Genomic DNA, 17,304 nt, shown 5'->3' on the forward strand with positions numbered 1-17,304 from the left:
GCGGCCGCACCAGAGTTTTGTACAGCTTCACCATAACCTCTTGGTTCCGGAACTCGATTCCTCTATTAATGAAAGCTAAAGCACTGTATGCCGCCTTAACAGCCCTGTCAACCTGGGTGGCAACTTTCAAGGATCTGTGTACATGGACACCAAGATCTCTCTGCTCAGTGGTTCAGACAGGGTAGGTGCAGAAAGGATTTTCCCAACAGTGAGAGGGCCTAGAACCAGAGGTCACAATCTAGAGATACCTAGTATCTTAAGGACTGAGATGAGAAATTTCTTCATGCAGGCAGTGGTAAGTCTGTGGAATTTACTCTCGTCAGAAAGTAGTAGAGACCAAAACATTTCAAGAAGGAGTTGGATATAGCATTTGAGCCTAAAGGGAACTAAGGATATGGGGGAAAAGAAGGAATAGAATATTGAGTTGGGTGATCAGCCATGATCCTAATGAATGGCAGGGGATACTCAAAGGGCCACATAACCAATTCCCGCTCCTATTTTCTGTTTCTATGATGGATCATTCTTAACTATTTACTTTTTTTTCTTGCAGAAACTAGCTGCTGAATGCAAGAGTGCTGACTATGCCGGTACCTTGGTTGCACACAAATGTGACCTAACCAATGAGGAGGAAATCCTTTCCATGTTTTCTGCCATCAAATCACAGTACCAAGGTGTGGATGTGTGCATCAACAATGCAGGCCTGGCCCATCCTGAACCATTGTTGTCGGGAAAGACAGACCTTTGGAGGAACATGATTAATGTGAGTCTTGATCAGTGAGAGGGATGGTAGAATGATTCTGATTGGCATTGAAAAGTTGTCTCCAGTGCCCTGTGCTTGTAAAATCCTTTTTTGCCTGTGATCCCTATTTAGGATGGTCTTGTAGTATTGACAGTCACCATCATCTCCTTGCTTTTCACATATCTATTATTTTAATATAAAGCATCAGATGAATTCATGAGTATCCCAGCAGAAGTAGGTTATTCAGCTTCTGTGTCTTGCACCCCAGTTTGATAAGACCATAGTTGATTTAGTTGTGGCCTCAGCTGTTTTTCTGTCTACACTCAACATTTGATTCCCTTGTTTGTTGGAAATTAATCCAATCTGGCCATCTAAACAGTTGAGCATACAAGGAGCAGGGGCATGCAATTTAGTCCCTTGAGCCTGTTCTGCCTATCAGTCTGATCATGGCTGATCCGATTTGTAACCTTCAATCCCTATCCTCCTGCCTCAATCTTTAAATCCCTTACTTAATTAACTAGCCGCCTCTGCTTAAAAATATTCAAAACTCTGCTTCCAACTCCTTTTCAGAGAGTTCTAAAAGCTTGTGACACTTGGAGCGAAAATTTTGTCTCATCTGTGTGTTTATTCAGCAGCCCCTGAATTTTTAAATGGTGACATCCAGTCCATGATTATTCCGTTAGAGGAAACATCATCTCCCCATCTACCCTGCCAGGATCCCTCGGAATCTTGTTTCATTCAAGTCACCTCTTACTCTTCTGAACTCCATTAGATACAACCCTCGCCTGACTGACTATTTTTCATGAGGCAACCTGCTCATACCAGCTATTAACCTGGTGAACCTTCTTTGAATGCCTTCCAACACATTTTGGAAGTCCAGTAGTGTACATATACTAAAGATGTGGTTTCATTATTCACTGTATTACTGAAACTTAACCTCCCTATTTTTATATTCCATCCCTCTCCCATTAAATGATGACACATTGTTTAGCTTTCTTAGTTATTTTCCAAATCTGCATACTATCCTTTTGCCATTCATGACAAATAAAGGCAAACCAGACCCTGTAGCATCCCGGTGCTCTGCACGTACCCTTTAATTTTACATGCCAAAATAGACAATTTCATATTTCCCACATTGCATGCCATTTGCCAGATCTTTACCCACTTACTTTAACCTAATTCCATCCCTTTGTACCTTCATTTTATCTCCCTCATGTTTTGCTTTCCCACTTGTCTTTGTGTTTTCAGCAAATTTGGTAATCATGCTTTTCATCATTTCATCCAAGACATTACATAAATTATAAACAAGTGAGGCCCTAGCACTGATCCTGGAGTCATAACTCTTAATATCTTGCCAATCTGAGACCCATTTATATCTATGCTCTGCTACCTATTAACTAGGCAATCTTTAATCCATGCCAGTATGGTGCTCACTACACCATGACTTTAATGCAATAATCTTTGTGGCCCTTTATAACATGCTTTCTGGAAATTAAAGTAGAAGACATCCTGTTTTGCTTTCACCATAACATGTGTTACTCCCTCAAAGAACTCATATGATTGGTTAAATATGATTTCCCCTTCTTTAAACCATGTTAACTATTGTTTACCTTGAACCTATCAAAATATCCTGCTCTCGCTTGAATAGCTTCTAATATTCTCCTTCTGATAGATGTTAAAGCCAACTGATCTGTAGGTTTCTACTTTCTGACTGCATTCCCTTTTTTGAATAAACAAATTGCATTCCTTGTCTTTCAACCTAATGCGAATTTCAAACTTTGGAAAATTAAGAGCATTGCGTAAAGTATCTCAGTAGCCACTTCTTTTAAGACTATAGGATTAACTCTGTCAACACCTGGGTACTTATCAACTCACAACTCCAACAGTTTTCTCTGTACCACTTCTCTGATGATTTGTATTTTTTGTTATTAATTCTGACTCGCTTTCTATAGAACCAACACTCACTTTGACTCTTTTCTGTTTAAAGAATTAAAGAAACTCTTATTTGTTTCTGATGAAGGGTCTAGGCCCGAAACGTCAGCTTTTGTGCTCCTGAGATGCTGCTTGGCCTGCTGTGTTCATCCAGCCTCACATTTTATTATCTTGGAATCTCCAGCATCTGCAGTTCCCATTATCTCTTCTTTGTTTCTGCTGCTTTCTGGGGAAAAGAATTCTATATAGCAGTGATCCTCTGGAAGAGAAGAATTTCTCCTCATTTTTGTTAAGTAGGAAATCACTTATATGTTGGGTACACATGCTATTAAAAATAAAAGTGGCTGCTGAGTGTTCGAGCATGCCCAGCTGCTCCATGGTATTGTTCAGCTGCAAAAGTACTTGGAATGCCACAGCCTGAAAATGAGGTTGGTATCATAATGTTAGTGTGAAATGAATTAACCTTCCATACACGCACCTAACAGTCAACAGCCCACTCTGCAGAACTAGCCTTTGTGTCAACACCAGCCAAAAACCAAAATACTATTTGTTTTTTTAAAAAGGTAGCAAGCAGCATGTTTTGGATTTCTATGCACTTCCCAATCATGCTCCATCCAATCTAAGTATACTGGTATGTGGATTTTTAGTACGTCCTGAAAGTTTGTTTTGTGGGAACATCTGAAATAAGTGTTATTTTCTGTTAGGTTAGCAGGTGCACGCCTGCTGAGAGGTGACAGGCAGCTGCCACTGTGTTGCTGGACAGTGGCATAGTTCTGCAACGTTGAGTTTCTGCGTGTGCAAGCTCATTACTCTACCTGGTTGTGTTGACATTAAGTGCATTCTGTTTTTAAATTGTGTCCCCTATTATAGTTTCTTTCCCCCAAAAGGGGAAACCTCTCCCCTTTATCCACCCTGTGAAGCCCCTTCAGCATCTCACCTTTTTAAATGAGAGAGACTCTCATTCTTCTAAACTCTAATGGATATAGACTTGTTCTTTTCTCAAAACAACCCCTTGATTCAATGAATTAGTCTAGTGTAACTTTGGAGAACTGCTTTTAATACAATTGTAACCTTAAGTAAGGAAACCAAAACTGTACCCATATTCTAGGGATCTTACCAATGCTCTGAAACAACCATAGCAAAGCACCTTTTCTTTTACCTTGCATACCCCTTGCAATAAGTGACAACCTGCCGGTTGTCCTCCTCATGACTTGTAGTAAATGCATACTAACTTCTTGTGAGTCATCTTCAGAACTTCCTGATCCTTCTGTACCATAGAATTCTGCAACCTCTCTTCACTTGAAATAATATATTGCCTTTTATTCTTCCTGCCAGAGTGAGCAAGACCATGCACTTGCAACACTACATGCTACCTGGCAGTTTTTGTCCGTGCATTTATCTTATCTAATTACGTTTTGCAGATTCCTTGTGTCTTTGTCGCAACTTACTTTCCTATTTCTTGTCATCATCAAATTTAGCAGTAATAGATGCTGTCCCTTTATCTGGTCATTGATGTACTGTGAAAGTCTGATATGCAGATGAATGTACTGTAAATTTGATTTTCGTGTGATGGTCTTATAGCTGCTGACTCCCTTGATCCCAACCAGTCTGACATGCTTTCTGCCCGCTTCCCCCCCCGCCCCCAACCACACCCTTTGCTCAGTTCAGTTTTTTTGCTAGTATCAGAGATAATGGGAACTGAAGATGCTGGAGATTCCAAGATAATAAAATGTGAGGCTGGATGAACACAGCAGGCCAAGCAGCATCTCAGGAGCACAAAAGCTGACGTTTCGGGCCTAGACCCTTCTTCAGAGAGGGGGATGGGGGGCGGGAACTGGAATAAATAGGGAGAGAGGGGGAGGCGGACCGAAGATGGAGAGTAAAGAAGATAGGTGGAGAGGGTGTAGGTGGGGAGGTAGGGAGGGGATAGGTCAGTCCAGGGAAGACGGACAGGTCAAGGAGGTGGGATGAGGTTAGTAGGTAGCTGGGGGTGCGGCTTGGGGTGGGAGGAAGGGATGGGTGAGAGGAAGAACCGGTTAGGGAGGCAGAGACAGGTTGGACTGGTTTTGGGATGCAGTGGGTGGGGGGGAAGAGCTGGGCTGGTTGTGTGGTGCAGTGGGGGGAGGGGATGAACTGGGCTGGTTTAGGGATGCAGTGGGGGAAGGGGAGATTTTGAAACTGGTGAAGTCCACATTGATACCATATGGCTGCAGGGTTCCCAGGCGGAATATGAGTTGCTGTTCCTGCAACCTTCGGGTGGCATCATTGTGGCAGTGCAGGAGGCCCATGATGGACATGTCATCAAGAGAATGGGAGGGGGAGTGGAAATGGTTTGCGACTGGGAGGTGCAGTTGTTTGTTGCGAACTGAGCGGAGGTGTTCTGCAAAGCGGCCCCCAAGCCTCCGCTTGGTTTCCCCAATGTAGAGGAAGCCGCACCGGGTACAGTGGATGCAGTATACCACATTGGCAGATGCAGAGGTCTCAGTTCGCAACAAACAACTGCACCTCCCAGTCGCAAACCATTTCCACTCCCCCTCCCATTCTCTTGATGACATGTCCATCATGGGCCTCCTGCACTGCCACAATGATGCCACCCGAAGGTTGCAGGAACAGCAACTCATATTCCGCCTGGGAACCCTGCAGCCATATGGTATCAATGTGGACTTCACCAGTTTCAAAATCTCCCCTTCCCCCACTGCATCCCTAAACCAGCCCAGTTCATCCCCTCCCCCCACTGCACCACACAACCAGCCCAGCTCTTCCCCCCCACCCACTGCATCCCAAAACCAGTCCAACCTGTCTCTGCCTCCCTAACCGGTTCTTCCTCTCTCCCATCCCTTCCTCCCACCCCAAGCCGCACCCCCAGCTACCTACTAACCTCATCCCACCTCCTTGACCTGTCCGTCTTCCCTGGACTGACCTATCCCCTCCCTACCTCCCCACCTACACCCTCTCCACCTATCTTCTTTACTCTCCATCTTCGGTCCGCCTCCCCCTCTCTCCCTATTTATTCCAGTTCCCTCCCCCCATCCCCCTCTCTGATGAAGGGTCTAGGCCCGAAACGTCAGCTTTTGTGCTCCTGAGATGCTGCTTGGCCTGCTGTGTTCATCCAGCCTCACATTTTATTATCTCAGTTTTTTTGCTGTTGTGTGGGATCATCTGTCTGTGTTTCAGCCGCAGTGCAGTCTCTTTTTGGAGTTATCTTCCACTATTATCCATTTGACAGATGTTAGGCTAACTGACTAGTAGTCTTCTGTTTCTGTCCCACCCGTTTCATGAGGGAGGGGTTACATTTCTCATTTTGAATCTGATCAGACCTTTTAAGAACCTGTTGAATTTTGGAAAATTACAATCAATTACACTAACCCTAGGATGAAGGTCAACAAGGCACAGGGAATTGTCAGCCTTTAGTTTGAATAATTTTCTTGTCCTTTTCCCTGTGATTGTAATTATTTTAATGATCCTACCTAGTCGCAGAAGTACTTATTAAATCCTTACAAGAATTTGCCTTCCAAAGTGAAGACATACACTATGTTTAAATTCTGTCAATTCCTTGTTTATTTTTTAGTCACAGTGGTAAATCTGTCTAGTCATCTTGACTCACTAGAATGTGTCTTTAATGACATTATGAAGCAACTCCTGAAATGTGTCTTTGTACTGCTACTGCCCTACCTTTAGCCAGCTGTTTTCATACCATTGTAGTTACCTTTAAGGTTTAGAGTCTCATTTTACAACCAAATGCTAAATTCAGTCACTTATGATCATTGCTACCAAAGGCTTATTTACTATGCAGTCAATAATCCTGTCTCATTGCAAACTGTATGTCTGGAATTGCCAGCACTCTTCCTGGCTCTGGAATGCACAGACCTAAAAACTTGTCCCTCGCATTTAAAATATATAAACTCTGTGATGGAAAATAACTTGGTGAAAATACAAGTCAACTGTGTTAAGAATTTATATATGGGAGTGGGCTTCTTACTAAGTCAGTGTTTCAAGATGTTCTGTAATAATTTCATAGGTTCTTATAACTTGGGATTTATTAATAATCACTTCTGAGATCTGAATCAACCTTTGGGATCCCTAGGTAATTAAATATTATCCTGCAAGAAATCAGAAATATACATATTGTAGCTAAAATATGTAATTATATGTAAGATGTAATATTTATCAAACAAGCTGGAGGAAGTTGTAATTTACCAAAATTTAATAATTGTAAATCTTGGGATTGAATTTGTTCACCAACTTGTCAACAACTTGATTTTTTTAATGTGTATCAATGGGGATCATCCAGATGAAAACAGTCCAGATTCCAGTGAATACACAAATGATATTAAATTGGCCATTTATCAGTTGTCCATTAATTGTTCATTAGCATTATATCTTGTATGAGTGTCCTTCATATATGAATGTTAATGTACAAAAATGGTAGATGGTTAATGACCAACTGTCCTGTCAGGCTTTGTTTGTATTGCATTGTGCATCATGATTCCAATCCCATAACTCGCACCCACCCACCAGGGGCTACATAATCTCTTTGGCAGGCAAAATCTTTAGATGAAAAGCATTAGTTGCTTTCAAAAGAAGCAAATATATCTGCACAATTTTACTGCATTTGCCAGAGGCAAGCAAATATGCCCCAGGATACGCAGCTTAATACTAACAATCTTTTCTAAACCATGTTTTAACCATAATTGCTGTCTTTTGATCTTTGCAGTACATCCTTCCCTGCTGTAGTAGCTGGTAAATTGTTCCAGAGGTGGTTGACCTACTGCAAAAATAAACAATCTCAGACATATAACCTTGTTCTACGTTTATCACATTTTGAATGGTTATCCTTCTCATTTTTGGTTCAAATGGCCTGTTCATTTGGGTAGAATCTATTGGTTTAATTATTTTAAAGATATTCATCCAATTTTTAAGTCCGTACATTTCTGAAGTTTAACGAAATTGTGTAAGCTTATCATGGCAACAAAAGTCTCTCACTGTGTGAGGGATCAAAAACTGGTTACAGCACCTTAGATTTGATCCAACTAATGCAGTACTTTTTGGTTTATGTAATATATCTCAATACTATGTTTTAGTTTGGTGCAACCTTTCATGATTATGAATCTTCAAAGACTACTGTGTTAAATGCCTTCATCCATATGCTCTTTCATAGTGTTTTCTGACCCGTCACAACATGCACATCCTTGGTGTTGGCTTTATTGCATGCGTTGCCACTGAATTTGTCCATATTAAATTGCATCATTGAATTGTGGGACAATTCTCTGATCACCCAGGGATCTGATTATAATGATCCTCTTTCATCCAAGATCATAACACTTGCACAGATCTCTGTATTAACTTATGGGCCATTTCCAAATATACAGCTGTTCCAAAATTGACTGTTGTTTATCTTCACTAGTCATGTTTTCTAATCCATGAAGAACTTCCCAGTTCCACAGATCCCTATTTTAATTAGTAACTTATGATGTGGCAATTTGCTTCTACTGACTTTGACACTCACAATTGTTGAGAAGGTTTTAAGTGTATCTATATCTTGAGGTATACTTGTTAGGATTGTTGTTGAATTTGAAAGCTTAATTATTTCTTCACTGTTGTGAAGTCATTTTTTAGATATTGGGCAGAGTCTCAATCCTGGAATGTGTAAATGTAATTCTGAAACTTGTAGATGTAATTGCGTTTCAGAACAGCTGATCGCAGGAAATTTAAATCAAAAACTCAGGTGAATATTGTTAGTACAGAGACCCAAGAAAAGATTAGAGTGCTCATGTGAGCCCTTGTGTAAGAGTTCACCATAGGCTATTATGTTGGATATTTGGTGATATTTGTCATGACTTAAGTTGAAACACTTTTGAGAGATTTTTTTCCACTGTGTCTTTAATATTTTTTGTGGCCTTTCACCTCTTTTAATCTTGGCACACTGTCCTGCCCATTTAATTGAGTTATTTTCGGCCAAGTCTGGATGCTGGTGGTTAGGGAGAGAATTTCAGTATTAAGAACTTTGTCTTGCCATTGGCTGTTGAATTGTCTCCACAAGTAAATCATATCGAGGATCATTTGGAATAAAATACCCACATCTCAAAGATATAAGAAAGTGGGAAGAACAATTATTCTGTATGCTCTTCCTTTAGTTGAGGGACTCCTTTCTCCTTGCTCCTATGTAATTATCACGTCTTGCCAAAGGCAGACTGGCCTTGACTATTTTTTTAACTTTTTACTGTCAATGTGAACTGTTCTGCAGAGGTGCTAGCTAGATTGGTAAACTTTTCAACTCCTTCAAGGTTTTGATCGTGGACTGTGATAGTTGGTTTCATGTGCTTTTTTTTTTGAAGCTGGTTGCTATTTGATTTCTTTCACGTGACTCTCTGAATTCAAAATTATCACATGCAGATGAAAAGTGACAATTGTATCTTGTTCTGGACATGTATTCAAGATGCAGTCATTAGCAAGAAGAAAGTCATGAATCACCACTTTGTGTATATTGATTTTAACCTGCATTTCCTTCAAGTCATGATTTTGCCATCCATGAGCTATTTAATGTGCCACTCTCAGTAAGGCAGAATGCTGCAGAAAACATGACAGATAACATCCTGCTGAAATGGTAGGAACCAGCACATCACCTTACTTTGCTCCATTTGAATCTGAGAAGACAGCAGAAGATTTTATGAACATGAGCTAGTATGCCGTTGTACGGTTACCTTGGTATAATTGGCTTTGATCACTCTGGCATCTTACCCATGCTTCCCTCTGAAAATAACAACTGTTTAGATGGACCCAGAATAACTTGTTTGGGATTGTCAGACTGCATACCATGTTTGTAAGGAAGAGGTCATACACTGTACACATCTTCAGCAGTAGAAGGCCATTGATCTTGTGGTTGCCAATTAGTTTCTTTCTATAATTGCTTTGCACGTCTGGTAGTATCTAGCATTAAAATCACTGAAGATGATATATTTGCCTGATTTAGGTATTACATACCATTCTAGATTCTACTTATTGTAAAAATATATATTTCACATCTTTTGAATTTGTCATTGTGGATGCATGATCATTTACAGTGGCTTGACTGTTCTCCTTGCTGTTATAAATTGGTAGTTTGTTTTCTGTGAGTGAGTGGCATGTAAGTGTTGGAGATGTGGCTAGACTTGTTACCAAACTCTTCAGCTCCTTGCTACTGCAACCACTCCTAAAGGTGCATCCAGTTTCTGTAATAAAACAGCATGTTAGTGAAAACTCTGCAGTGGAGACACCGTGAGTTAGCTTATTTAGCTTGATGACCCTTCACCCAATCTATGTAATTTGCCTTTGTCGGCTAGAGAAGTCTCTCTAACAAGTTGTTTTTCTGGTCTATCAGCTTTGCATAGTCCATGAATGTTCGGATATTTTGTGTTGATATTAAGTGGTGTGAACTTCCTCTTTGCCCTTGCTGTTTGGCTTCTGTAATGGGATTGCTGTCTGTTGTGGTAAACTAGCCTTGGCAGGTAAGGCAGATGCTGTAGGGTGCCTCTTCAAGCCTTGAAGTTAGCGGCGTCAGCCTGGAGCGATTTGCTCGGTTGTTAATAGAGCTGTCAAATTCAAGTGTGCTTCAACTGAGTGAAAGATGGCACTGTGGCCTCTGTGCAGGACCGTAACTACAGTTTGCAGTGTATCTTCTTTGTTGCTTCCCCAGTGTCACAAGCCTTAAAGTCTATATGCTAAGTGAATTGGTGTAGATGTCATGAGTTGTGTATGAGTTAGATTTTGACAAAGGAGGATTGCGCTGCGTCAATCATGCCCTGTTCCAGGTGTGACTGAATTTAATGGCAAGACAAAGTTGAGAAAGCTTGATTATTCTGAAGGCTATTCTGGTGGCTGTTGGGGGAAATATCCTTAAAAACAACTGAGGTGACACGGAAAAGAGGGGAGGATTTAGACAACTTTTGGATTGCAGAGAGTATCATTTGACTTTAAACTGAAGAATCAGAAGTTGAAGTGTTGTTACAGATAGTTCTTGTTTTACTTTGTAATTCGTAACTTGTTATGTGAATAGTTGGCAATTGAAAAGTAAGGCCTGTAGAAGTATCATGCTACTGAAAATCAGGTAGGTATAGCATAAATGTAAAACAGAAAATGAACTACTGAAGTTTTGTAGCATTTCCTCTTAGACACTCATTTTTCCCTTGATCTGTATCGTTTAGTCCAACGTACTGAATAAAATATTTTATGCATGGAGTATTATTCTGTTTTAAGTGAAATTGAGTATGCATTAACAATAGGATTCTTCCCCTGTTCTGAACCTGTTGAACCCTTCCTGAACACTTGCTAATGGTTTCTTTTTTGCTCAAAGGTTCTGCAAGCTACGAATGATGATTTGAGCTAGCTTTTTAAATATCTACACAGCAATTTTTTAGTGTTGCATACTCAATTGTTTAACGATCAACTGAACAGCTACACTATAAGATATTGCTTAAGGAGAAATGAAGGGTAGAAGATTTTATGGTTTTAAAAGAAATGCTGAATTAAATGTTCTGTGTTTTTGATTTTTGTCATACCTGGAAACCACTATATTTAATTTCTGACTATTGGGTTAGAGGCAGTACTCCCAATTTAAGGTGAAATTTAACACATTTCAGCAAGCAGTGTTTGACACAGTCCGCTTCCATGCAGTATACATGCATCAGTTTTAATTAATACAACATGAAACACCAGCAGAAAAATTGTTACATGAACAAAGTACACTTAAATTGGCCAGAGTAAATCTTGGTTTTTAAACTATCAATTTTCATTAATTTATACATTTTCCCTGATGCAGCCTCAACCAATCAGCACTGTTAATGTTAGTTTTCCCTTTGAATTGGCGTTCTTGCAAATTGTCCTGTTGCGTACAAGACAAAAAGCTTTGACAAAATATTTTGTCAGCAGTACTCAAGTTCTTAACAGTGTAATGTAATAATTCATTAGATGGACATTTCCCCTTTATAACTTGTAACCTATTTGTTAACTGACCTTTAGCCGTTCTTCAACACTTTTTATGTTCACCTCTTGTCAAAATCCAGAAGCATGAAAATAGTAGGATAAAAATTACAAAGGAACAAAGTATGAATTCTGAAAAACCATATTTTGTGATCTGAAAGTATTTAGCAGAAAGCTGAAGCTTGAATCTTTCACTGGGATTAATATAGTGAGAACAGATCAAAAGTTTTTTTGGATTTAATTCCTGGTCAGTAAGCACCAACTGACCTGACAGATTAAGCAAAATTGTGAATTTATACAGCAGATGTTTGGTGCTGTCGTTTAAGAGTGTAATGAAAGTGTGCCATTTGGAAAGAACAAAGATGTAAAATGAGCAATGAGGTGAGGGGAAGTGATGACCTAGTAGTATTATTGCTAGCCTACTCATAAGCATCATAGTCATATAGCACTGTAACAGACCCTTTGGTCCAACCAGCCCATGCCAAACGCAATCCCAAACTAAACTAGTCCCAACAGACTCCTGGCCCACGTCCCTTCAAACATTTTCCTATTCATGTACTTATCCAAATGTCTTTTTAAATGCTGTAATTGTACCCATATCCTCCATTTACTCAGCAAGTTCATTCCACACGCCCCCTTCGTAATAAACTTGCCCCTCGTGTCTTTTTAAAATTTTTCTCAGCCTATCTTACTGTGCGCCCAGGTCTTCAAATCCACCATCCTAGGGGGGAGAAAAAACAACTACCATTGACTCTATCTATTTATACCCTTCCTTATTGTATAAACTTCTTTAAAGTAACCTTGCCCCCCCCAAAAAAAAACCAAGCTCTAGTGAAAAAATTCTCAGCCTGTCCAGCCATTCTTTATAACTCAAACCTACTATGCCTGTCAACATCCTGGTAAATCACTACTGGACCCTCTGCAGTTTAATAATATCCTTTCTATAACTTGGTAACTGGTGCGGGACACAATATTCCAGAAGAAGCCTCATCAGTGCCCTGTACAAGCTCAACATGACTTCCCAACTCCTATACTCAAAGGACTGAGCAATGAAGATAAGTGCCTTTTTAACTATAGGCGACACAAACTTCAAAGAATTATGTACTTACACCCTAGGTTACTCTGTTTTACACCCCTACCCAAGACCTACCATTAATTGTAAAAGCCCTATCCTTGTTTGTTCTACCAAAATGCAATACCTTGCATTTATCCAGTTTGAACTCCATCTGCCCCTTTTCAGCTCATTGACCCATTTGTTGAAGAAATCTTTGTAATCTTAGAAAACCTTCTTCACTGTCTTACTATGCCACCAATTTTGGTGTCTTCTGTAAACTTAGTAACCATGGCTTCTATATTCTTGTCCAAATTATGTTATATAAATGACAAACAAAAAAGGACCTAGAACTGCTCCCTGTGGAACACAGCTGGTCAGAGACCTCCAGTCCGAAAAGCAACCATTCACAGATGTTGTCTCCTGCCGTTAGGTCAATTATGTATCTTTATTGGCAAGCTTGCCCTGAATCCCATGTGACCTAACTTTATTAATTGGTAAAGCAAGGTTCCATGTGATAGACTAAAGTCCACATAAGCAACATTTACTGCTCTGCCCTCGTCAATATTTTTGGTAACTTCCTCAAAGTATCAAGCAAGTTTGAGAGATACGATATTCCTGGAGACCCAGGTAATGTTCTGGAGACCTGGGTTTGAAACCTACCTTGGCAGTTGATGGAATTTGAAATCTGGAATTAAAGTGTAAAGATGACGATGAATCCATTGTCGATGGTCAAGAAAATACCATCTAATTCACTCACTTCCTTTAGGGAAAGAAACTTTTATCCTTATCTGGTCTGGCTTATGTGTGATTCCAGATCCACAGCAATGTGGTTGACTCTCAGTTGCCCTCTGGGATGGACAAGAATGCGGGCTTACCCAGTTATGTATGCATCCTGTGAATTGATTTTCTCAAAAAAAACTAATTTACATTAAATCCTCCATCCATGAAATCATGAATCATGAATTCGCCTATCCGTGCCAAAACATAAGTAACAAAATTCAACATCTGCGGGCAAAATTTTTAGCCTGTTTTTCACTTGTGAATTTCATCATTCACTGGGATTTTCAGGAACAGAACCTTTGTGGACATAGAGGAATGATTGCATGATGGTTTAATCATTCCCTTTGTAGACTTCTGTATCACCTAAAGGTTAGTTTGATTTATTTTTGCGTCATCAGCAAATTTGACTGCAGTATACTCGAGCACTTCAAGTCATCAAGTTATATTGTCATTAGTTGAGGCCTTTCAGCTGATACCTGTTGCACTCCCCCAGTTAGTTTGCCAACTGGAAAATGTTTTATTTATTCTGATTCTCTGTTTCCTATGACATTATCCTCTATCCATGCTAACAGACTGTCAAATGCTACTATCCTGTGTTTCAAACTTTTTAATGTGGAAACAGTATCAAATGCCTTTTTGGAAATAAAAATGCTGTACATCTACTGGCTCCTCTTTCATCCATTCTGCTTGTTAATTCTCAAAAAATGCCAATAAATTTGGCAAACCTGATTTTTTTCCTTTCATTAAACAAAGCTAACTTTTTGTTTTTATTATGATTTTTCTGCTGCCAGCACTATAATACATTATTTTTTTCAATGACAAATTATCTTCAAATGTAGCTCTTGTTTAAACCAAGGCTTGATTAAACAAACTGAACTGGCTATTCATGGCTAAGTGCCACTGGATAACACTTCTGCCTTTTTAATTACAAAAAGCTAATGAAATAATGAAAGGCAGTTAAAGTTGCAATTGATGCTTGTCAACAGAAAGTACCTGACTAATTTCCATACTGGTTGATAATACTATCTACATGGGATTGCTTAGATAGGAGCTTGGGGCCTTGAGAACCCATAGGCAGTCTACCTTACTGTTTCCTCATGTGGACTAGCTTGAATTAGCTAAAGACTGGCATCAGTGATGATACAAATTCAGGGGAAGCTGTGAAGAGCTGTTCACTGTTGTTGCCATTCATTGCAAATGCTCTAGATTTGTCTATTTCATTTATGCTAATATTCAGTGACCTCTGGAATTAGAGAACATTTCCAGAGCCACCATCACAACTCTCTGCTGCATGTGGCAAAGCATCAGGGCTTTGTCCACCTCACAATCCTGATCCAATGGTTACACGATCTCTCACCAATATCTATTGTGTAGTGATTGACATTCATGGCTATTTGGGCCACATAGCATTGACTTAGGCATTAGGAAGGACAACAGCAACAACAAAGACAGCCCCCTTGACCCTGCAAAGTCCTCCTTCCTAACATCTGAGGGCTAGTGCCAAAATCGGGGAAAGATTTCTCCGACTGGTAAGGTCTCAGTCTGACGTAGCCATACTCCTAGAATCACAGCTTACAATGTTCCAAACATCACCATCCCGAATTATATCCTGTCCCACCAGCAGGACAGATGCTGCAGCACAATGGGGAAGGAGTTGTTCTAAAAGGCCTTAATGGCACCAGATCAAACATGTGCAAGGAAACATCTGATTACCACATAACAGCCCCAACCCCCAGGAAAAAAAACACCGTCACCTGATGAATCAGTATTTCTCCATGTGAGCACCGTATGGAGGATATCCATATCCACCACCAAGAGTAGCTTGGAAGCAACGTTACCTATTTTTCTGGTTGAATCCTTAAAAGACATAGCAGATAGACCAGATCCCTGGTAGCTGGTCAAAGAATCAATAAGAGAGCAAATATTCTTGACCTCATACTCACCATTCTGACTATGGAGATGGAGCTGTCCGTGCATGCATCAGTATGACTGATGCAATGTACGGTCTTTCTGGAGACACAGTCCTGCCTTCACATGGAGACTATTGGAATGTGTTGTGTGGCAGTATTGCCTTGCCAAATGAGACTTTGTACAGTTTGAGCACCTCAGATTCCAACACATTCTCATAACCAGATATATCTCTCACTTTACCATTACGATCAGGCCAGGGGATCAACCCTGGTTCAATGAAGAATGTAGGACAGCATGGCAGAAGTACCAATAGGCATACTTAAAAGCGAGGTGTCAACCTGGTGATGATATAAAACAGAACGACTTGTCAGTAAACAGCATAAGCAGCAAAAGAATCAACTAAGCAATACCACAACCAACAGCTCAGAGCTAAGCTCTGAAGATCTGCAACATCCGGTCATGAATGGTGAGAACAGTTTTAAAAAACAAAAAATACTTAGGGGATGAGGAAGCTGCACAAATATTTCCATCCTCTGTGATGTGAGAGCCCAGCATCTGCTAGGAGGTAAGGCCAGAAGTGTCAAGTGGATGATCCACTTTGGCTTCCTTCAGAGGCCTCTGCATCAAGGCTCCCAATCCATAAATTCCTGCTCCATGAGATATCAAGAAATGGTTGGAGGCACTGGATACTGCAAAGAATGTTCTCCTGACAACAATCCAACGTTTGTACTAAAGACATGCTCTGGAACTGACAAAAGCCCTAGCCAAGCTGTTCCAGCGCTGTTGTGACACTGGCATCTATCAATGATAAAAGATTGTCCTAATTTTGCATACAATCTGGCTGACTATAGCTTCTTCAGTCAGCTCTTGATCACCATTAAAGCGATGGATGGTTTAGTTAATAGTACTATCAAGCAGCATTGATGCCCAGTTCAGGTTCTGCCAGGGCCACACAGCTTCTGACCTCATTACAGTTTTGATTCTTGAATTCAACTCTGTCCATAGAAAAGATGAGATGAGACTGACTGCCCTTGACATCAAATCCACATTTGACAGAGTATGGCATTGACAAGACAAAACTGGGAATAAGGGGCAGCCTCTGCTGGCTTGACTCAAACCCAACACACAGCAAGGTGGTTGTGGTGTTGTCCGTGTTTAAAAGCAGAATGAATTGGACAAATCCTGGCTGGGCCTGAAAAATGGCAAGGACCATTTACTGCCACTTGTGTGATGATCATTCACATCACACAATAAGAGCGGATATAACCTTTTGTCCCTTTTATATTCACTTGCGTTTCCATCACTGAATCTTCCCAATATTACTTCCAGGGATTACCATTGACCAGAAACTCAACAGGGCTAACCATATAAATACATTGGCTACATGTGCAGTTCGAATTCTGCAGTGAGGTAACTCACCACTGTATGCTTTTAATGGAGCTGACACCCAAAGCCAATCTGTCATCAAGGCCCAAGTCAGGTATGTGATAGAATGCTGCCCATTTGCCTGGATGAGTGCAGCTCCAACAACATCGAAGCTTGACACCATCCAAGACACACAAACCTGTTTAATTGGCACCAAATTCACAAACATCTTCTCTCTCTCCACCACTGACTTTCAGAAGCAGTGTGCACCATTGACAAAATGCATTGCAGAAATCCATCAAGGCTCCTCGCACAGCACCTTCCAGAGCACTTTCCAAATGCACAACCATGATAGTTACCATTTGAAAGGCCAGGATAGCAGATATGTTAAATCACCACTATCTGCAAGTACCCCTTCGGATTAATCACTGTGTTCTGACTTGGAAATATGTCACCATTCTCCATGTCTTTGGGTCAAAATCCTGGAACTTGTTCCTTTTGTGGCATAATTAGACTGCAGTGGATCAAGAAATCAGCTTACCATCACCTTTCCAAGGGGAGTTAGGGG

At 40.4% G+C, this 17,304-nt stretch overlaps 1 protein-coding gene across 1 annotated transcript in view; it reads left to right on the plus strand.

The window, feature by feature from the left end:
- The window catches only part of dhrs11a (dehydrogenase/reductase 11a), an 80,044-nt gene that overhangs the window by 32,874 nt on the left and 29,866 nt on the right, over positions 1-17,304 (plus strand). The window contains exon 2 of the mRNA XM_059655201.1: positions 551-760. Coding sequence (XP_059511184.1) covers positions 551-760 — 210 coding nt within the window. The remainder of the gene's footprint in view (positions 1-550; positions 761-17,304) is intronic.

Source organism: Stegostoma tigrinum, chromosome 27 (assembly GCF_030684315.1).
Source record: "Stegostoma tigrinum isolate sSteTig4 chromosome 27, sSteTig4.hap1, whole genome shotgun sequence".
Classification (NCBI taxonomy): Eukaryota; Metazoa; Chordata; class Chondrichthyes; order Orectolobiformes; family Stegostomatidae; genus Stegostoma; species Stegostoma tigrinum.